At 35.4% G+C, this 23,365-nt stretch overlaps 2 protein-coding genes, 1 long non-coding RNA gene and 2 other non-coding genes across 6 annotated transcripts in view; 4 read left to right on the top strand and 1 right to left on the bottom strand.

Moving 5' to 3' along the window:
- afdnb (afadin, adherens junction formation factor b) overlaps positions 1 to 11,313 on the top strand; it is a 43,260-nt gene extending 31,947 nt beyond the window's left edge. The window contains exons 18-24 of the mRNA XM_087291271.1: positions 125 to 204; positions 1,103 to 1,261; positions 2,319 to 2,669; positions 6,577 to 6,888; positions 8,144 to 8,216; positions 8,299 to 8,338; positions 10,324 to 11,313. Coding sequence (XP_087147397.1) covers positions 125 to 204; positions 1,103 to 1,261; positions 2,319 to 2,669; positions 6,577 to 6,888; positions 8,144 to 8,216; positions 8,299 to 8,338; positions 10,324 to 10,441 — 1,133 coding nt within the window. The 3' untranslated portion in view covers positions 10,442 to 11,313. The remainder of the gene's footprint in view (positions 1 to 124; positions 205 to 1,102; positions 1,262 to 2,318; positions 2,670 to 6,576; positions 6,889 to 8,143; positions 8,217 to 8,298; positions 8,339 to 10,323) is intronic.
- On the bottom strand, positions 11,233 to 19,417 carry dusp23b (dual specificity phosphatase 23b). Its single transcript, NM_001002462.1, is given in 3 exon segments — positions 11,233 to 11,508; positions 15,874 to 16,165; positions 19,197 to 19,417. Coding segments are annotated over 2 exon segments (459 nt in total). The 5' UTR covers positions 16,144 to 16,165; positions 19,197 to 19,417; the 3' UTR covers positions 11,233 to 11,319.
- LOC141378504 (uncharacterized) overlaps positions 15,493 to 23,365 on the top strand; it is a 71,677-nt gene continuing 63,804 nt past the window's right edge. The window contains exon 1 of one of the 2 annotated variants that reach the window (XR_015512963.1): positions 15,493 to 16,167. This is a non-coding gene — a long non-coding RNA (uncharacterized LOC141378504). The remainder of the gene's footprint in view (positions 16,168 to 23,365) is intronic. The other variant, XR_015512964.1, reaches the window with a different exon arrangement.
- On the top strand, positions 20,382 to 20,464 carry trnal-cag (transfer RNA leucine (anticodon CAG)). The gene has a single exon. It is a non-coding gene; the product is annotated as a tRNA-Leu (tRNA).
- Positions 21,954 to 22,036, top strand: trnal-cag (transfer RNA leucine (anticodon CAG)). Its single transcript has one exon. It is a non-coding gene; the product is annotated as a tRNA-Leu (tRNA).

Below are 23,365 nucleotides of genomic sequence, written 5' to 3'. Positions count from 1 at the left end.
AGAATAGCCAACTGACCCAGCCAAGGCTCACACCAGCAACCTTCTTGCTCTAAGGTGGCAGCGCTACCCACTGCGTTACCGCATCGCCCCTGTTCTCTTTAAACCCTATTTAAATTTCCATTAGATAACCAGGAAATGCCTGTGGATTCAGCTCCCACTGAAAAGATGATGCTGTCGTTCTCCACTGACAATCTGGTGGATTCTGTGAGTACAGATTACGGTTATTTTATTATCATTGACTTTTATTTTTGGTAATATTCTAAATTATGTTTTGGTTTTGAGTTATTTGTCTGTTTTCTTTGTTTAAAATATATTTATATTTAGCATGTGATTATTTAAAACAATCAGTTTTACGGGTGTTAAATATATATATACAGTTTAAGTCAGAATTATTAGCCCCCCTGTTTATATTTTTCCCCCAATTTCTGTTTAACGGAGAGAAGATTTATTCAGCACATTTCTAATCATAATAGTTTTAATAACTCATTTTTAATAACTGATTTATTTTATCTTTGCCATGATGACAGTAAATAATATTTGACTAGATATTTTTCAAGACACTTCTATACAGCTCAAAGTGACATTTAAAGCCATTTAAAGTTAACTAGGCGGGTTATGGTAATTAGTTTGTTCTGTAGACTATTAGAAAAATATATATAGCTTAAAGGGGCTAATAATTTTGTCCTTAAAATGTTTTTTAAAAATGTTTAAAGCTGCTTTTATTCTAGCCGAAATGAAACAAGTAAGACTTTCTCCAAAGAAAAAAATACTAGCAGACATACTGTGAAAATTCTCTGCTCTGTTAAACATCATTTGGGAAATATTTAAAACAGATATTTTTTTTTTTACTAATTCTGAATTAAACTGTATATTAGCATTTTTCATATTGATTTTAAAAATATATTTTATTTAATTTTTTTATTAATTGTTTTTAATTTAAATTTTATTTGTTGCTTAATTTTTTTTGTTATGATTTTGGTGTTTGTTTTAGTTCATAATCATAACCCTGGTATACAGATCTTTTTAAGGCATTCATAAACAGTCCCGTTCTTATTCTTTTTATGTTGATATCGTTTGATATATTTCTACATCTCACCCGCAGGGGAAACCTTCAAACGCTTCTTTAAACACAGATATTTATCAGAGAGAATATCTGACCCTGCCGTCTTCCAAACTGCACAGCAATAAAGCACCCAGAACCACTGAACAGCCTCTGCATATTGCTGCATTCTCCAGGGATCAGCAGAAGATCAACTTCATGGTATTTTGTGTGTCTGTTTTATTGCCCTGTTTGATATTTGTGCTTCCAAAAGTATCTATCTATCTATCTATCTATCTATCTATCTATCTATCTATCTATCTATCTATCTATCTATCTATCTATCTATCTATCTATCTATCTATCTATCTATCTATCTATCTATCTATCTATCTATCTATCTGTCGATCTGTCGATCTGTCTGTCTGTGTCATCCATCCATCTATTATCCATCCATCTATCATTCTTTCTATCTATTGTCCGTCCATTAATCTATCATTCTTTCTATTATTCTATCTATATCCATCCATTCCTCCATCTGTCTCTATTTATTGTTCTATCTATTATCTGTCAGTCCCTATCTATCGTTCTGTCTATCTATCTATCTATCTATCTATCTATCTATCTATCTATCTATCTATCTATCTATCTATCTATCTATCTATCTATCTATCTATCTATCTATCTATCTATCTATCTATCTATCTATCTATCTATCTATCTGTTTGTCTGTCTGTCTGTCTGTCTGTCTGTCTGTCTGTCTGTCTGTCTGTCTGTCTGTCTGTCTGTCTGTCTATCTATCTATCTATCTATCTATCTATCTATCTATCTATCTATCTATCTATCTATCTATCTATTTGTCTGTCTGTCTGTCTGTCTGTTTGTCTGTCAATCAATCAATCAATCAATCAATCAATCTATCAATCTATCAATCTATCAATCTATCTATCTATCTATCTATCTATCTATCTATCTATCTATCTATCTATCTATCGCAAAAGGTGCATAAAAATAGGTAGGTGGTTAAACAAAAGAAAGAAACTCAAACTGGCTTCACTCTAAAAAAATGCTGGGTTATTTCAACTAACTTTTGGACTAAACCAACAGCTGGGTTATTTTTTTTAAGCCGAATGTTTGGGTTTTTCATATTTTATCCAATTTGGGTTGAACTAACACTACCTTTACTTGTTCCAACACTTTAGTGTTGAGTAAATGATGACAGAATAGTCTTTTTTAATTGAACTATCCTTTTACAGTAATAATGGTTGTATCCACACAGAAACAGGCGCATTCACATGATGACCTATGGAGTGCAGAGACAGGGCACTCTCTAGTGGACAAACAGAAGTACTTGAAGAAACAGCCTGAAGTGAGCAAATGGAACAGTCTTGCAACTATCAGTCCAATAAACTCCAGTTTCTCCAGCATGGGGCACAGAAATGAGCTGTGGAAAATCCCGACAGCTGCCCAGTCTGTGCCTCTGTCACAGCCGAAGCGTCTGGACGTCCCGTATTCACCACAAACCAACAAACCTTCATTCAGCACCTTCCGCCAGCCTGCAGATAGCAGAATTACATCCCAAACGCAGCATCTGGATCAATGCTTCGGTGCTTCAGCGTCTCAGAGCAAGGTATTTATATTAGTTTTGAAGATTTAATTTCAATATTATCTTTTTAAAGGTCCCATGAAATTAAAATAAAGTTTTTTAGATGTTAGTATTGTTTGTTTTTAGGATACCTACAAGCTAAAACAGTGGCAAAAAGCATGTTCGTCACTTCCGCATAAATGGATCAATGTAGGGCTGGGCGATATAGCGAAAAAAAATAAATAAATCACGATATCATGTTTCATATCATTCGATATCGATAATTATCGAATATTTATAGCAATACATTAAGAATATTAGTTTTTTTAACCACTTTATTTGTGTTTACCAACATCAATCAGGCCTTTATTTGTCACATACACTTTCATATAGTGAAATTTAACCCCCCGACCATACACAAACATCACAATTTTCAGGGGAAGACATTTAGAAAAAGGAAGTAAGATACATTTCAGGAAAGGGAGGAGAAGAAAAACTCCCTCTCACCTTGCTCTTGAATTATGGCAGTGTAAGAGCAGGGAGAAAAAAAGTCCCAGGAGTCAAGCACATGAACACACAGACAAGACATAACATCGCAACAGTGGATGTGGATATAGTGCGATGAGGGCGGGCAGCCATCCGGTCCTGCAGCTAAAAAGCTCTGGTCACAGACCCGCCTACCCCCTCCAATGGGTGAAAGCTCAAACCTTTGGTGTGAGATGAGGGGCTAGGTGTTGATTGTCTATCTGTAGCTGTGTATGTGTGTGTGTGAGTCTGTAGAGTCCAACAGGTGTCCTTGAAAAGGAGCAGGAATTTCAGAGCGTCTCCTTATCTTGCTATCCTGGAGAAGTTGTTTTTCTCCAGCCGAGGCCGTCTGGAAGGAGAAGAAAAACAGGGAAGCCGAAAGAGTAGAAAAATACTTCAACTTTAGGTCAATATCTGCCAATTTCACAGATATTTAATGTCCCTCGTCTCCAGATCTGGCGAAATCTTGTTGCAAAGCCGTTAGTTTCACCCCGATGTATTCCAATCTAATATTGCAGTCTGATTATTAGCTAGCCTGCCCATCAGCGTTTCAATCAAGTCGGCCAGCCTGGTGGGGTTTTGAGCAGCACTGACCGCTTTCATCAATCATCGATACCCCAGGGCCCCGCATAAGCCCATCAGCAAAAACCCTGTTATCAAAGTACCGGATAGGTAGATATCTTCAATATCCTCCAGAGACAGAGCAGCCAGGCACACGACAGTCCACTTCTCCCACCCGTCCATCACGTATCCAGCTGCAAACGTCCCTACAGGACAAGTGGGCTCTCCCGAGCCCAAACTTCCCGTCGAGAAGATGGTGTCAATCACGTTCAGAGTTCAAATCCATAATTGCTTATTCGTTTGGATAGTAGGGAACGGAGAGCCTCAGAGATAGAATAAGACGAAGACAAGAGCAGCCACCAAGGAGAGATATGGGACGGAGAGGGAAGAAGTGCGACCGCCTTCACCAAGAGCCAAAGAAAGAACTAAGACAAGTAGATTTATTAGACAAAAACAAAAATACTTAAACAAAATATCTGATCTTTATGATAAAATAAACATCAGTGTTTTTTTTTTTTTAAGATTTATTTTTGACCTTTTTGCCTTTATTATTAGATAGGACAGTATCGAGACAGGAAGCGAAGTGGGAGAGAGAGAGAGGGGGCAGGGTAGGGCAATGTCGTCAAGCCGGGATTCGAACTCGCAACGCCCTGACGTGCCACCGCACCACACGTCAGCGAACCACCAGGCCATTGCGCCGACAACATTAGTGTTAAAGAGATTCTTAAACTCAATAAATAAAATATTACAAAGTGTGTGCAATGGGAAAGGTAGATCAACATCTGTAAGATGTAAATAATAATGATACAGTTAACCTCAAACTCTGTCAACAAAACAAATTATAATAATCAAATCTGAGCTTTCAAGTAAAGGAAATAACCATCATTATTTAAATCCATCAGAGGGGGAAAGCCCAGCCCATTAGTGACAATCTTCCTCATCCGTCAGAAAATAAATAAATGAGACTAAGGCTACGTTCACACTGCCAGGCTTAGTGCTCAAATCAGATTTTTTTCTCAAATCTGATTTTTTTGCCTCTTATAAATGTGGACAATATCAGATTAGTGACCAGATCATGGTCCTAAACTAACCCGCATGCTCAAAAGTACAGATACGGAGAGCACAAAATGTCTAATTATGCACACGTGATAATGTATGAAGTAAGCATGTTGTCAGATCATATATGATTATATGATTATTGCCCTTTTCACAACCGGGGTGTGTTTCATGAACTGTAAAGGATTGTTCTGCTACTTGAAATCTAAAATAAGTCACCTGTGATTAAAAACACTTATTATTTGTGATTTATGACAACCGCAGTGTGTGTTTGACCACCGGTGTAGTGAACTCATCAAGGGTTAATGAGCAGCCATAGATTGAACTGTGAAGGCGGAGTTGGTTTATCTCCGTTTGCAGAGTCTTTTTATTTTACTTCGTTATAAACAGCAGACACATGCAGAAGTGGGTTTAGGTGCTTGAGCACCTGTCCTTTTTTAATAATAATAATAATAATAATATTTATTATTATTATTATTATTATTATTATTATTATTATTATTATTATTATAATTCCTTACATTTATATAGCTCTTTTCTGGGCACTCAGATCTGTGTCTGATTTAAGACTACATATGAAAGTGGCACAGATCTGACTGGAAAAGATCAGATTTTATGCAGTTTGGGCTGTTTACACTATCATTATCTAATGCCGAGTTCAGACTGCATGATTTTCAAAGTAGTCGTGTCACAGATGTTTTCACACTGCTTGACTATCTGGGCTAGCGTTTCATCGCTGCTTTGTTTACACTGCAAGATGGATCGGCGACAGGGACTTTCACATTGCATGACTTTACTATAGGAAGAATCACCGACAACTTCGTCCAAACTACGTCTCACAGCCAAAAACAAGTTGTATATCTTTTGTTATTAACTACACAATGAGAAAGAAGCCTTTAATGGGGTAGAACATGTGCATGTTTGCTCACCTGGGTTTAAAGGGAATTAGCCATTTCTCCTCAACGTTGATAATAAACTAATTTCTTTCTGTATGAACCGTCAAACAGACACGGTTGCTCCTGAGTCCTGTCAAACCTCCACTAGTTTTTCCTCCATTGCATGGGTCCAAATAAACCGAAAAAGAGCGCTTTTAATTTCTCCTCCAGCCTCCCGCTGGCCTGCAGCAGGTACACACACACGCACACACAAGTGAATGCCGCTCTCTCATTGGCTGTAGGCGATCGCTGATGTTATATTCTGAAACTAATTTCAAACAGCATGATTTGAATCGCCGACAGCTCCATATATTTAGCATGCCAAATATCTCGCAGGCATCGGCGACTCATCGGCGATTCTCTCAGATTGCGTCTTTGATAGTTCATACTGCGTGATTGTTACTCACGAGCATGTGCACGAGCACCGATTTGCCTGTGATTTCAGGCATTTGTCGGCGATTTCTCATAACCTGTCAGCGAGCCAAAATCGGGGCTAAAATCACGCAGTCTGAACTACGCATAAGTCACATGTGGGCAAAAAAATCAGATTCGGGCCACATTTGGCTGCAGTGTAAACATAGCCTTATTGTGCTTTTATCACTCCAATATGACTGTGGACACACTATACCTACACACACTTCTGACCAAACAGCTTACAAAAGATGATTTTCGTCATAGGTGTCCTATAAATCTGGAAATGATTCATATTTTTTGCTAATTATTGTCTTATTTCAGTAAGTTTTTCAGTGCCTGTTGCTAGTTTTTAGTTTACTAATTTATTGAGCTTTTTTTTTTTTTAAGTTAACGAAAATGTATTTTAAATGTAGTAAATGTTGTAGTTTTAGTATTCACTCACTAAAATAAGTTTGTCTCAGAGTCAGGTACTCAAGAAAAAAACAGTCGCCTTCCAGCCCATGTTGAAGCCACCCTCACAGTGTTTAAGTGTTAATAATCCTGAGCAGAAGGTAAAGCTGCTGACCTCAGAGCTGCTGGAAAAGGAAGTGCAGCATCTACAGGCTAAAGTGCAGCTCAGTCTGGAGGAAAGCGAGCGTCTGCGCAGACTCTCTCTAGAGCTGCAGTTTCAGAGGAGAATCCAGGACTTCCAGCAGATCACTGATGAAGATGAAGACGAGGAGAGCCATGCTGTAGTAGGACGCAACCGCTTTCAGACAGGAAGTGATGCTGTGGTGAGTTGACTCTTCTAAAGGATAAAAATGTGTATGGAGATATTGAATAAACATGCTGCGTTTATACTAATGTTATGTTGCGGATGTTTTCATCCACTCTTCTGTGATTTTGAGCCTTTATTTGGCCACAACTGTCTCTTGTGTTTCAACAAATGGAATAAATTTTGGTGGCAACTCTTATTTTCATACATATTTTGGGGAAATGCATTGCGATCTCAACAATACACTCTGGGCATATGTATTAAAGGAAATGTATTAGGGAAAATCATTCTGATTCGACAATTTTATCTTCTTTTTCTTCTTTGGCCTTAGTCCCGTATGGTTGCGGGGTCGGCTCTTTTTGGAACAAGTCCCCCATTTTTTTTTTTTAGACTTTTCCATATGATAACGACTTTTTTACACCATCCGGCCGGCCTGTCGTATGGGCCTGTCACACTCATACACTACGGATAATTTAGACTACCCAATTCACCTTTAGCATGTCTTTGGACTGTGGGGGAAACCGGAGCAACCGGTTGAAGATTCAACAATCTTATAATTAACTGATTATATAAAGAGAGATATGGATAAAGGGAAGTTAAGTGGGATGGTTAGACCTACAAAAAGCTTTTGATACAGTTGACCACAGGATATTGCTTTTAAAAGTAAAAGCAATGGGCTTTAATAAAATGGCATGTAAATGGATAAAATCTTACCTTGAAAACAGAAGTCGAATAGTAGATTTAAAAGGAGTGTTATCAGATCATTCGGCCGTCGCTTATGAGGTTCCACAAGGCACTGTATTAGGTCCGTTGCTTTTTTATACATTAATGATTTGAAAGTGGCTTGTTCAAATAAGCTTTTGTTATATGCGGATGATGCAACAATAATAGTGTCTCACAATAGAAGGGAATTTATTAAGAATGAAATAAGTAAACAAATTGAGGAAGTCCCTAAATGGTTTTGCCTTAATACATTGTCCTTACATTTGGGTAAAACTGAATTAATTTTATTTGGTTCAGCTGCGAAACTAAGAAAATGTGTAGGGTCAGAGATAAAAGTAGGGGATAAAATTATTACTCCAAAACAGGAAGTGAAATATTTAGGTTGCATTTTAGATATTAATTTGACAGGTGAAAAGATGGCTGTTATAGTCCATTCAAAATTAGTTTTTAGCAAGACAGGCTGAGCTCCTAGATACCCAAACTTTAAAAATATTGGCTAGTGCATTAAGCACATTTATCCATGAACTCATTTTTTATTATTATAATTTTAGCGTAATTGTGAGAAGACTGGACCTCCCGCTGACCAGCAAAATGAAGGCTTTTCTGATAAGCACAGGCTGGAAGGTACAGTAGACCCGATTCAATCACTGATCATGATTAGTTTAGACTTGAAAAGTTTTTCTAAAATTGATTTATGTACCTGCAGATGGAGCATTTACAGGAAACCAACAAAAGTTCACATCTGAGTGAGTGCATCGATTCTCTTTCATTTTCACCGTCTAACACAAGATAGCTGATAGGTTTATATATGAAGAGTTTATTTGCATTTTTTTTTTGCAGATGATTTTTGGCAGTACTCTTTAATTCATAATATAAATAAGAAAATTACTTTAAAACAACCGGTTTTACTTGTAATAAATCATGTTTTAGGTATTCCACAACACAAAAACTGTAAAAAATAAAAAATAAAATCTAAAACAAAAATAAAATAAAATAGTTAAATGTATTTTTAAAAATATAAATTAAAAAATAAAGTATTTGAATAAACTCTAAAATTGTTGAACCATTTTGCATCTCCAAGATAAACCCACACACCAAAATCCTAAAATGTACTCAGTTTAGATAGTTATGCTTAAAGGTAGAAAAATGAGAGAGAGATTTGTTGAGAAATTGTTATAACTTTTCTTAAAAGTCAAGTTTACATACAATAAGATTATTCTGCCTCTGAAAAAGCTCAGATGATGGTGTCAAGCTTTTGGAAGTTTCCGATTGGCTAATTGACAACATTTGAGTTCATTGGAGGCACAACTGTAGAATAGTATTTAAGGAAACCTCAAACACACTGCTTCCTTGTGTGACAACATGGGGAAATCAACAAGCCAAAATCAACATAAAAGCCAGATTACAATTTGCTAAATTACTTTGGGATAAAGAATATTTGTTGAAGACATGTCCTGTGGTCTGATGGAACTAAGATTGAACTGTTTGATCATAATGACCAGTGTTACATTTGGAGGACAACTGGGAAAGCTCACAAGCCTAGGAACACCATCCCGACTGTGAAGTATGGGGACGGCAGCATCATGTTGTGGGGCTGTTTTGCTGCAGTAGGGACTGGTCCACTTCACAGCATAGATGACTTCATGAAGAAAGAACATTATGTAGAAATACTGAAGCAGCATCTCAAGACATCAGCCAGGAAATTAAAACTAAAATGGGTCTTCCAAACAGACCATGACCCTAAGCATACTGCCAAACTAGTTAATGTGCTTTAAGGACAACAGAGTGAATGTTTTGGAGTGGCCATCACAAAGCCCTGATCTCAATCCTATAGAAAATTTGTGGGCAGAGTTTAAAACGCTAGTGCGAGCAAGACAGACAACAAATCTGACTCAGTTACACCAATTTTGTCAGGAGGAATGGGCCAAAATGCCTTCTAACTATTGTGAGAAGCTTGTGGAAGGATACCCAAAACATTTGACAGTTTAAAAGCAAAGCTAAAAAATACCAAGGACATGTATGTGACTGTCAAGTATTTTGACTGTCTAGAAATTAATAAAAAATTCTCAAAAAAAAAAAATAATCTCATTATTCTGGAATTTAGCAAATGTAAATGATTTAGGTAATCCTAACAGACCTAAAATAGTAAACGTTTAGTATGATTTACCATCAGACATTTTTTTAAAATGGTTTTGTTCTTTTTTTTTAGAGTGTATCTAAATTCTAGTTTCAACTGTATATGTATTTTTAGATTGATTAGTTTTTACTTAATAAGTTTCTTTTTTTTTACTAGTTTACTTAGTTTAAAGACTAAAGCAGTGATGAATAATGAAACACTTATTAGATTAGCAAATCAATCAATCAGTCATTAATAACTATAACTGTCATTTATAAAAAAATTAATCTGACATCCCGGTAATGATCATCAAGACATTTTTACAGTATTTAAATCATCTTTGTTAACATTAACTAATAAGAATAATACCTGTTTGTTGTTTGTTTGTGTCAGCTCTGTCTAATAAGTAATTTAAACAGATTTTAAATAATCTGTTTATTTTGATTCAATGCTTTAGAATCAGTATACGGTGACTAATATAGTTTAACATTAACACTTTATTTGTGATAAACACTAATACAAGTACTATTACTTTCTGACAACTTCAAACTCTGGTCATTTAGAAAGCCGTGTAATATTACATTGTAATCAGACTTTTTTTGAATGATTTTACAGTGAAGTAAATCCCAAAGGTTTTCAAACACGACGGGCCCCAGAAAACCTGACATTTAAGGAGCGTCAGCGGCTGTTTTCCTTGCCAGTGGTCACTTCAGGAAATGTCAAAGTGTCGTGAGGAAATTAAATGAAATTGCAAATCAGCTAGATTTGTTTTTTGGTATGCCACTTGTCCATTAATTTTGTTAGAGACTGTAAATATTTTAATTGTTGATTTGTTTTCACACACGTTTGTAGTAAAATTGTATAGACATTAAAGGGCACCTATTTTGCTTCTTTTTACAAGATAAAAGAAGTATCTAATGTCCCTAGAGTGTGTATGTGAAGTTTCAGCTCAAAATATCCCACAGGTAATGTTTTATATCTGACCCTTTTAGGTTTTGATCCTAATTGTGCTGTTTTGGTGACTGTCGCTTTAAATTCAAATGAGACTGGGCTCTTTTAAAAAGAGGGTGGAGCTACAAATTCCTGTGTGTCAGCATAGTGGCAGATTCAAGAACAAGACTAAAATCCTATGATAATGAGGGACAGATGGTCACTAGTGGCCTGGGCTTTCTCCCTCTGGTGACATGTACAAAGAGAGAATGTCAAAGTGATTTTGCGGATTGTTTTACCAAGTGTGATTATAAAAAAATTTTTAAAAAAAATTTTACCATTAGAAGCTGGTTATATTCACACACTGCCACAACACAACTGTGTTTAAACACCTTATAAGCATGAATTTTGCATAATAGATCCCCTTTAATTGTAAAACCTAGAAAAACTAGATCATTTTTTCGATAAATAAAGGATATTATATTTAGTTTTTATGTTTCACACAGATATAGTGTCATAGAAATATGTAAATAGGAGAAATAGCAGTGGCTTTATCCTGTAAGGCCTTTAGATTTGTCAACATAAATGCACGCATTGGAAATAAATAAGTCTTTATTGCTTACATTATATCATTCATGTACATCTGCATCACAAAAATAAATGATTTTAAATCTTCTTGTTTCACACTTTGTTTTGCTGATAAAACTGCACAATCATTTGTTCCTGCTCTCTGGTTTCGATGGACCCTCGGCGGATTCGTCTTATTTCATTAATAGCATCGATTCCGCTGATTTTCCTGCTCTTCACCAGGTAGCAGGCAAGCATCGTCCCCGTACGTCCAAAACCATGCAAACAGTGCACCGCGACAGCCTGACAATGTTAAAAATTGACAAGAGATGTTTAAAAGTCTATTCACAGCAAGCACGATAACCATAAAGAAATCAATCTAACATGCAAAACAACAGAGTTCAGAACACAACCATGATGAGAAACGGCTTCGTCCCTTTATTAATCTGAATAAGAATTTTTTTTAATGTAATAACTGGTAGCCCTTCACACTCATCGGTACCCAAGAAGTAGCTCTCAGTTTCCAAAAGGTTTTGGTGACCCCTGGTCTAGCGGTTCAAACGAAGTCGCAACTTATTTGCGAATTGTTTCTGGTCATTACTGGAGTAGAGATGTGCTTGCGCGGATGAATACAACGAAACTCTTCTAACAGGTAATGTTGGTTTTTTATTCGTTCAGTGACAACTTGTGACATGCTCCTAATATTATTTATCATGGTACTTTGAATATTAGGTCTGAAATAAGTTCAAAACAACATTAGCACTATTTAATGGACTAAATCATGTTAAAGCACACTTTGATATTCATTGGCTCCTAAAATGATTTCACAGTTTACAGTTTAGAATTTATAATAATAATAAGCATGTCCGAATGTGTGAATATAAAACCAACTTTAAATAAAATAATTGCGGATTGTTTTAGTCATTGCTAGAGTTGTACTTCGGCTCCGCGGATGAATACGACAAAACTCATCCAACAACGAAAGGATGGATGTTTGAGCAGGTAAGCCGATAAAATTGTGTTTATGATGTGAATTTGATTAAGTAGGGTTTTATGTCGCTGGTGAAATGTTGTTTTACAACGTCAACATTCACGTTAAACACGGTGTCACTACAGTTATACATATTATTTGCGGATTGTTTCTGGTCATTACTGGGGTCCGTTCTTCGTACGTGGATTACTCAGTTAGCTGGATTTGGATATTGACGATTTGACACGATCCAGGATCGTTTCGTTCTTCAAAGCTGATCCGAGAGTTGTTGTCATAGCAACAGTTCTGCTAGGTCAAACCTGATCGGGAGCAGGTTCAATTCACATAAACAGGATTAGATCGGCTCAGTTCAAGCAAAGATAATACAGAAAGTATGTTCTGAATTCTGATATTTTCTTACAGTAGTAGTTATATACACTTGGGAAAATGGTACATATTTTTAACTATATATATATAAAGTTAGAGTCATTAATAAAATAAATAAAGTTACATATTAATATAACTTATGCAATCTGTACCATCGAAATGAAAGTACAAAGACTGTCACCTTGTGGTGCAAAGAGAAAACTTATTGATATGAACTTTTTAGATCGCTTTAGTACAAATTGTGTATGATAGAAATGCAGAATATGTGACTTATTTTAAAGCAATAATACATTTATGCTGTCATAAACATGTTTTGATAGTTAATAGTGATTTGAAGCTTCACAAAAATTGCAGACGCCTTTACCAATATCAAAATGCTTTTGTAAACAACCAGTTATTCTTTACACCGATTAAAAAATGGCTACTATAATATAGACAATATTTTCTAAATTTAGAACTAAATACACTGATATGCACTAAAATACATGATGAATACTCTTGACACAAGAAAGTGTAAAGCCTGCAGCTCAAACAAATGTGGAAGGTTATTGCGTGTCAAATTTAACAAACCGTTTCTGCTAATTTGATGTAATTTTGCTCACATGGATAATTGAATATTAATCAGATGATGTCATTTCGCTGCTGTGCTGTCAGCCAATCGCTGCATAGCTGATTATGATTTCGGGGATCGATAGATCTGTCCTTCACAACACACGCAGCGATCTCAGATCAGTTCATCCAGACATTCTAATCTGATTCTCGAACTTGTTTGAAGAACCAAATTAGCGAGAGATCAGTTATCAAGATTAAAAGATCCAGGATCAGTCAAATCATCTTAGATCATTTAAGCGAGGTACGAAGAACGGACCCCTGGAGTAGAGATGTGCTTTGGCTCCGCGGATGAATACGATGAAACTCTTCTAACAGCTAATGTTACTTTTATATTCGCACATTCGTTCAGTGACAACTTGTTACATGCTCCCAATATTATTTACTATGGTACTTGGAACATTGGGTCTGAAATCACATGCAAGTATGACTGCAAAACAACATAAGCTCTATTTAATTGACTGAGCAAAGTTGTTCTTTGATAGTCATTGGCTGCAAAATTGATTTCACTGTTTAAAATGTGCAAAGAATCATTTTCTAAAATTTTATTAATAATGAGAAAGTCCGAATGTGTGAATATAAAGCCAACTTTAAATCATTTGCAGATTGTTTTGGTCATTACTGGGGTCCGTTCTTCGTACGTGGATTACTCAGTTAGCTGGATTTGGATATTGACGATTTGACACGATCCAGGATCGTTTCGTTCTTCAAAGCTGATCCGAGAGTTGTTGTCATAGCAACAGTTCTGCTAGGTCAAACCTGATCGGGAGCAGGTTCAATTCATATAAACAGGATTAGATCGGCTCAGTTCAAGCAAAGATAATACAGAAAGTATGTTCCTAATTCTGATATTTTCTTACAGTACTAGTTATATACACTTGGAAAAATGGTACATATTTTTAACTATATATATAAAGTTATAGTTATTAATAAAATTAAGTTATACATATTAATAAAACTTATGCAATCTGCACCCTCGAAATGAAAGTACAAAGACTGCCACCTGGTGGTGCAAAGAGAAAACTTATTGATATGAACTTTTTAGATCACTTTAGTACAAATTGTGTATAATAGAAATGCACAATATGTGACTTTTTTTTAAAGCAATAATACATTTATGCAGTCATAAACATCTTTTGGCAGTTAATATGCCAGTGTTTTGATGCTTCAGAAAAGTTGCAGACGCCTTTACCAATATGAAAATGCTTTTGTAAACAACCAGTTATTCTTTACACCGATTAAAAAAACGCTACAATAATAAAGAAAATCTTTTCTAAATGTATAACTAAATACATTGCTTTGCATTGAAATGATGATACACTTGACACATGAAAGTGGAAAGCCTGCAGCTCACAATAAATGTGAAAGGTTATCGCGTGTCATATTTACCAAACCGTTTACTGCTAATTTGATGTAATTTTGCTCACATGGATGATTGAATATTAATCAGATGATGTCATTACGCAGCTGTGCTTTCAGCCAATCGTTGCATTGCTGATCATGATTTCGAGGATCGATAGATCTGTCCTTTACAACACACGCAGCGATCTCAGATCATATCTAGACATTCTAATCTGATTCGCGAACTTGTTTGAAGAACCAAATTAGCGAGAGATCAGTTATCAAGATTAAAAGATCCAGGATCAGTCAAATCATCTTAGATCATTTAAGCGAGGTACGAAGAACGGACCCCTGGAGTAGAGTTGTGCTTCGGGTCCGCGGATGAATATGATGAAACTTCCAAGTAGCAGCAGATTAACTGGCATTTATGATGTGAATGTAGTAAGGTAGGTTATGTTGCTGTTGAAATGTTGTTTTATAATGTTTGTCAACAATAACGCTAAACATATCGCTATTCAAATGTAATATTATATCATATTTGGTATAAACGGAGGTTAAATATTCGCGAATAAATGATAAAAGTAACATTAACTTATTTCGATTTCCCGTGAAATCCGGCCCGATTAACGTTAACTGTTACCCTATTAATGTAAAGTTGGCTTTATAAGCGCACATTCGTTCAGTAACAACTTGTGACATGCTCCCAATGTTATTTACCATGGTACTTTGAATATTAGGTCTGAAATCACGTGTAACTTCAAAACAACATTAGCACTATTTAATTGACTGAACAATGTTAAGGCGCTCGTTGATATTCATTGGCTGCTAAAATGATTTCACTGTTCAGAATTTGCTAATCTTTTTCTGAAATTCTATTATTAATAAGCATGTTCGAATGTGTGAATATAAAACTAACTTTGCATAAATTACTCGCGGATTGTTTTAGTCATTACTAGAGTAGAGTTGTGCTTCGGCTCCGCGGATGAATACGACAAAACTCATCCATCAACGAAAGGATGGATGTTTGAGCAGGTAAGCAGATAAAATTGTGTTTATGATGTGAATTTGGCTAAGAAGGTATTATGTTGCTGGTGAAATGTTGTTTTACAACGTCAACATTCACGTTAAACATGATGTCACTAACAGTTTACATATTTAATCAAACTAAAAACGGAGGTGAACTACAGCTAACGTTAAACTCGAACAAACGATACCATTTCCCGGGAAATCCGACTCGACAACTCAACTATAAATCGGTTTTATTGTTTATTTAGACACACACTTTGTGTAAATAAGTTTTAATGTGTTTGTTTATTTCCATTTCTGAAAAAAAAATTGTGTCTTGCAACTACACTGTATACCTGTCCGCTGGCATTGGCCTCCTCCACTATGGTCAGGAATCTGTTGATCTGCTCAAATGTAGGCGCACAGAAGTCGATTATCTTGATGTGGTGGAGGGTGAGGTCTGGACAGGTGTCGTGGTCAGGTGGTTTTCGCTCGGTCAGGGTCACCAGGTGTTTGATCCCGTTATTCAGCAGGTACTGATAGTGCGCCGTCATCCGCGGCATCGCCAGACCGGCCACTTTACCGGGGTCCACCCAGGAAAAGTTTGGAGGTTGAGCCGAAGCCATGGGTTTCTCTGTGGTCGTGACACTGTAAGTGACATTAAAACTTTGTTTTCCACAAAATAAAGCCCACTTTTGCCCATATTTACAGACGCTTAAGCATGACGTTCTGATGATGAATGGATGCTTGCGACAGTCATTGCTAGCTGAAACTAAAGTCATAACACAACAGAGTTCAACGCTAAGGATTTTTTTCTACTGGTCCGATCCAGCCAATGGTTTAGATTTTTACTTGCCCTGCCAAAATTTTCACTGGCCAAAAAAAAAGGCAAATTAATAGTTATTTTTTTAGCTACATATTTTAAATAATGTATCAAAAATAAATCTGCAAATCTAGAATTTCAATAGTTTAAGTGTTTTAATAAATGTATAATGAGCAAAATTCAGTGTTATGCAAACAAAAAGTGCAGGATGGAAAATGTGGAGGTATGTTATTTCAGTTCAAAATTATTTAATAAAAGATGGCTGACTGGCATATTGTGCAAAAAAAATTTTTTTTTGCTTTTTTCCGTTGTGTTGCCATGTAAATTTCTGCTTCCAAGACATTATAAACAGACATTTTATTTTAGCCTCATAATTTGATGTTGCCTCCATGTTGCCGCCTCTTCGCTTTACTGGTTGTTACCAGTATACGGAAAAAAAATAGCGTGCTCAAACATCAAATCAGATAAGAGGATCTGAAAAGCAATATGAGGTTTATGACATCACAAAGAAGGCAGACTTTTAAGACTAAAAAGCACAAGCTTAAAATGCACACAATTGACAAATAGTTGAAGGCAAATGAAACTTTAGTGACAAGGCGGCACTGTCTCAATCAGGCCAGTAATAATGCTGTCTACTGTCCCAAGCATCTCTCACACTGGCCCCGGGCCATAGGGCAGTCCTTATTGTTGAGCCCTGCACAAGCTAGTTTAGGTATTTTCTAAAGCAACATTTGTTTTTATTCATTTAGTACTCATACTAAAATACGGTAAATTATTATAATAAGCTGAGGTTAAATAAAGGTTAAAAATGGCAAAGTTCTGCAACAACAAAATTCTAATAAAATAAAGCTAATTGAAATATTTTCATATAAATGTCTATATAGAGTAGTCAACATTTAAGGTGAATCAAAAAAGTTCATCAATTTTCTTAAGACAAGAATAAGTGTTAATAGTTAACTTGAAACAAAATCACAAATAAACAAGGTAGTTTCCAAAGCACCATTTTTTGTTTAAGTACTAAAAATAAATAAAAGGTTATTAAATGCTATTTAAGGTTTCAGCTAGCTAATGCTAGTTGAAATATTTTCATTAAAATGTCAAAATAGTTAAAATATAACATGATAAAGTATATTAAAATATGAATAAATGGCAACAACTAGCATGACTGTATATAATGAAATGGTACTTTAGGAACTTAAATATTACATATTAAATATTACTATTTACTTTTTTGGCAATACCTTACATTGTATTATTATTGCAATCACAAACACAATGCTTATTATATTATGTTTGTGTTTGTATGTGTATAGACTGTATATAGATTAGTCAGTACTGAAGCCAAATCTGAAATTATTTTATTGAACTAACTTAAGATCGCAGTCCAAAAACTAGTACAGCCAAATTTATGTTAGAAAATATAAATACAAATTTTTAAAAGAAAATTCGGAAGAAAAAATCAAGAGAAGCAAAAAAATTTAAAGGTTTAGTTTAATTTTTTTGCAATATATTGCTTGAATTTAATTGTATTATCTTTAATTTTCTAAATGTTTGGTGACTAAAATGTTAATTTAATAAATATATTTTTAATAAATCTGTTTTGTGTATGTGTATAAATATTAGGCATGGGATGATAACTGGTTTAAAGGTTTACTGCGGTTTGGAAATGTCAAGGTATTAAAACCGCAAACATTTTTTGTTATACCGTTTCAAAGGTGTATGTAGAGGGTTTTTAAAGTGTTTTTTATTCATGTCTTGTAGGGAAATCTGTGTTTTTGAAGCTAATGAAGATACTAAAACTCAATGGTTTGTTTTAATTAGTAGCCTGAAATATTTAGTGTTCCAAAATATTATAAATGTTTCCTAAAATGTAATATATTGTGTTTAATGGGGAAAAAGTTTTTATTTTATTTATTTTTTATTAAGACATTTAAAAAGAAGGTATTTTACAGCAGTAAACACAATATCAAGAAACAGTGATATTTTTATCCAAGGTTATCATACCGTCAGAAACTTGTAGCGGCGTGTGTGTGTGTATGTATATTCAGTACTCAGTGTGTGTATTCAGTACTCAGTAACTTCAGTAACATATATAAGTTCACCCCTCACAAATCTACCTTTTAAATTCATGTTTTTATAGAAAGCTCTACAATATAATATATGTGCATATACATAAGATTAGTCAGTACTGAAGCCAAATCTGAAGCTTATCTAACAAAATAACCTATGATAATCATCCAAAAACTAATACACCAAAATTTATTTTATAGAAAATATAAAAAATAAAAAATAAAGTAAAATCAGAAGCAAAACAATTGAAAAATTTAGTTGAAATTTTTAGGTTGTATTTTTTTTTTTTTGCAATATTTTGCTTGAATTTAAATGTATTATCTTTCAATTATCAAATATGTTTGGTGACTAAAATATTAGTTTAATAAATGTATCTGTTTATTAAATCTGTTTTGCCTATATTCACTGAGAAATGGATACAAATATTCATTCTCAAAATGGGGTGTACTCAATTATAATGAGCACTGTATACTGTATATTGAAGATTTAAAATTAGGGTAGTTTAATCATATCTTATTGCAAACACAGACCAATTACTCACTTGTCTAGATCAGAGTTGACACTATCCAAAGTATCTGGTTGTATAGTCCTATTTCATAATGCAATCTTAAATATTATTGCAACCAGAAGTGTGTGTATTACTTGCACTACATACAGTATTTTATATGTATTGTATCATTACACTTAATAGATTGTGTAATGATACATGTGTATTATGTATAATACTGCAGTCACAAGCACAAACGCGTGGTATTTTGATAGAAACAGGAGTTATTTTGTCTGTACCTTGTCTATTTCTGTGTTGACTCTGCGTGCTCCATATATCCGCATTAAAACGGTTCTGTCTGGACACCTTGATAACCACACACTGCTTCTTATCTTCACACGTACGTTAATCTATACATTTATATTTTTGCGCTTAAAATGTCAGCTAATAATGGACTTGAATGCGGAAGAACGGAACATGCTGTTCAATCGTAGCAGCTGTCGAGTTTGAGCATTGGGAGGCACTAAAATAATCAGTGCTGTGCTAGCAGTTTTATTCCTGCAGGTGGCGCGCAAAGGCCACAAAAGACGTATCCTCATATTAAAAAAGCATGACAACTAGGTGTTTAGGTTTGCTCCTAAACTATTTCTTAAATGATCAAATATAAACATGTTAAATTGATCTTAAGTATAAAAATGTAACGATAATGTCAAAATAGACTCATCTGTAATCACCAGACTAATCTGATTGGTCCATTTAGCGCAGCGCTGACTAAAGTAACAGTGACCACGTGCTTTGGCTAAACTTTACCAGCGGTTTGGATAATATGTACGCCTCAAATACATACGATGCATTTATGCAATAGTCGTTATGTTAGTACTAAACATTGACGATTTAATGTATAATAAAAACATCACATTGAGTGAAGTGCTTAATGCTTATCTTAGTTTTTTTGTTTTTTTTTAGATTTGATTCAGCTGTTTAACCAATCATACACATGTACAAGGCAACTAGATGCAGTTTAGGTCTAATCAGAAATGCAATAGCATCAAGGATATAGTGAAAGATATAGTTATTATTTATAAAGTCCAATTATAGAAAAACTGTAGGTAATATGGATGTACTATGAACATTACATACAGGTTGTATTAACTATGAACAGAAATGTAAAGCAAGGCAAGTCTGTATAGCACATTTCATACACAATGGTAATTCAGATACAATGATGAACATATGTACAGGTATGTTATTACTAATATAGATTTGTGATAGATATGAACAACTGTTTCTGTGGTTTAGCACTTTGTCCTGTGGAACTGCAAAGGTTTTCTTTCTGGAAAGGTTGTAGCATTCACACAGTGTACAAAAATACAATATATGTGCTTATTATCTATTATATGTGCTGAATTTGCTCAATAATGACATAATACATCGCAAGCACTGACTGTATAAAATAAAGCTAGCATGCTGTTAGCATGTAGCACGTCAGGATGGCCGAGCGGTCTAAGGCGCTGCGTTCAGGTCGCAGTCTCCCCTGGAGGCGTGGGTTCGAATCCCACTTCTGACAAGCACATTATTTTTGACCATTTAACTCGACTATATTGCTCATATTTACAATCTGCACTCATAGTTTGTACATTTTTGTAGCTCAGCTTAGCTATCAAGTGATTTAGACTTGCTATTTTAGGAGCAGTCATGGAAATTTTAATAAACAATATATATTAGTAGTCTAAGACAGTATAGTTATGTGGTTTATAGACTTTTATAATCTTTTATATAGGCTAGTAATCAGTTTTTGTTCTTAACCTTTTAATATGGTGTCATAGATTGCAAATTCTGACCTTTTACAATCAGACTAAAATATTCAGTTATTGTGTTGTCGCCAGAGGTGGACTTACAGTGTGTTCACACCGAAGGCTTAAGGTCAAAGTCGCTCTGGCCGTCCTGGCGACAACGCTGTCTGTCTTGAGCTCTGGCGGCGAGATTGTCAAGATATTCTACATTGATCTCAAGTTTACATTGATTTCAAAAAAGCGGGGCATTGCAGCATATCATGGCTGTTACATTTCCACATATTTGGCTTGGGAAGAACTGTAGTCGGACTAAAGTTCACAAGACTGGAGTCCTCTCAAGCAGTAGACTTTTACATTCTGATTGATGATATGACAAATTGTGAACGTAATTATTGAGAAACCTGGTGTTTTATTTACAACTAAATGTGATAAAATACAGAGAATACACAACAGGACATCAGATGCTGATAAACAAGCATGTTATATAGTTTTTTTAGACCATGAAATGTGCCATATAGGGCTGTGCGATATAGCAAAAATCTCACATCATGATACAATAAGTCATCTCATAACCTGATAAGCTTTGTTTGGCAGTCGCGTTGCTTCAAGTAGGGACGATACTAGTTTAACTACATTTCTTAGTAGCCTGGCGGTAGTGAAGCTACTTTCTAAATCAGATTATTCTGTAGCGAAGCAATTTTTTTAGTCAAGCAATACTGCATTATGTAGTGTAATTCATAAATATTTATATATACTTATTCCTCAACACTTTCCTCTACTATAAATTACTATAGTATTTTAAATGTGTAACAGCTGGTTTTATTGGATGTTTTGGTTTTGCTCTCATGCTGTGTTTCTGTTTGGAACAGCATATTATGTGCAGTAAATAATGAACTGTACAATTATGTCTCATATGTTTCATTGACAGTTTTATTGATCACAAACATAAGACTGACTTGGATTTAAGTTGCTTTGATTTAAAAATGAAAATTGCAAAAATAGCTGAGATGTAGCTACGCTGCTATTGCTAAGTAGCTTTTAGCTTAGCTTGCTACATTTCATAGAAGGTAACTTTTAGCGTAGTTAAGCTACTTTTAAGTAGAGTAGCTAATAGCTTAGCTCACTACTTTTTTAAAAGTAGCTTGCCCAACACTGCTGATAACAATATTTATCACAATATGTGTCCTAATTAGCCCAGTTTCGAGGAAACACCGTGTTGCTAGCACTATATAACAAAGCTAGCATGGAGTTAGCATGCAGCACGTCAGGATGGCCGAGCGGTCTAAGGCGCTGCGTTCAGGTCGCAGTCTCCCCTGGAGGCGTGGGTTCGAATCCCACTTCTGACAAGCACATTGTTTTTGACCATTTAACTTGACTGTAATGCTCATATTTACAATCTGCACTCATAGTTTGTAATTTTTTTAATGAACATTGCAAATAAACATTGCATGTTAGTAATCTTATACAATATAGTTATGTGGTTTATAGAGTTCTATAATCTTTTATCGGTTTTGGTTCTTAACTTTTTAATATGGTGTTTGATTGCAAAAGCTGACCTTTTACAATTTGACTAAGGGTGCTTTCACACCTACACTTTTGTTTAGGAACCTGTCTCGTTTGGCCAGTTAGCGCGGTTCGTTTGGCATATGTGAAACCACCAATCGCTCTCGGATCCGCGCCAAATCAATCACTCTGAGATTGCTTGAATGAGGTGGTCTCGGCTTGATTGAAAAGAACTCTGGAGCGGATCGATTGCAGTGAGATAGCGATAGGATCCGAGCGCGATTATATCACTGTGATTTATGGATATGTAATAGGCATACGGCTATATAAAAAGAGAGAATTATGAGTAGGCCGGGAAGTTTGGCGAGTCTCCGGATGCCCGCAAAGGAGTGATAATCTCCCAGTATTCTCGCGTCTCCCTCCCGGTCCTCAAATAGGCTACGTCGCGCACCCTTCTCACTCATCCCCATCGCATCTCTCCTCACTCTTTAGACATGTTGCGCGCACCTTGTCAAACACCACCAAACCACCACCTCTCATGACAGCTGAGCGGGACTCTGCAAAATAATCCCTGACACTCTGAGCAATGTGAGGAGAGTTTACTCACACGTGACTTGTTTTGGCTCTTTTGGTCCGATTAGAAACTTTGCAGTGTGAAAGCGAACCGCTCCAAGAGCAAAGAGCAACAATGTAACAATTGTATTTTCTGTTTCAGAACAACTGAATCGATTCACAGGTGTGAAAGCACCCTAAAATATTCAGTTATTGTGTTGTTGCCAGGGGCGGACTTACTGTGTGTTCACACCGAAGGAGGTGAGAGCATCAAAGATTTGCATGTGTAGTACAGAAGGAACATGGTTTTGTAAAGTAACAACAGTAAAATAGCAGTGGTTATAGACTAATTTTACAACATATGATAGAAAATTTATCAAAGGGCTATATGATTAATATAGGCTTCTTGGCATTGGTCAGGGCCATCCTTTTCCCTGGGTCCCTGCTTACATCGCTTATTGGTCAAGTCCGCCTCTGGTTGTATACATATATATATATTTTCCCCCAATTTCTGTTTAAAGGAGAGATTTTTTCAACACATTTGCAAACATAGTAGTTTTAATAACTCTTTTCTAATAAATGATTTATTTTATCTTTGTCATGATGACAGTAAATAATAT

This window comes from Danio rerio, chromosome 17, assembly GCF_052040795.2.
Source record: "Danio rerio strain M-AB ecotype USA chromosome 17, GRCz13ab, whole genome shotgun sequence".
Classification (NCBI taxonomy): Eukaryota; Metazoa; Chordata; class Actinopteri; order Cypriniformes; family Danionidae; genus Danio; species Danio rerio.
The sequence above is the reverse complement of the archived record's forward strand: the minus strand, read 5'-3'. Positions and strand labels throughout refer to the sequence as shown.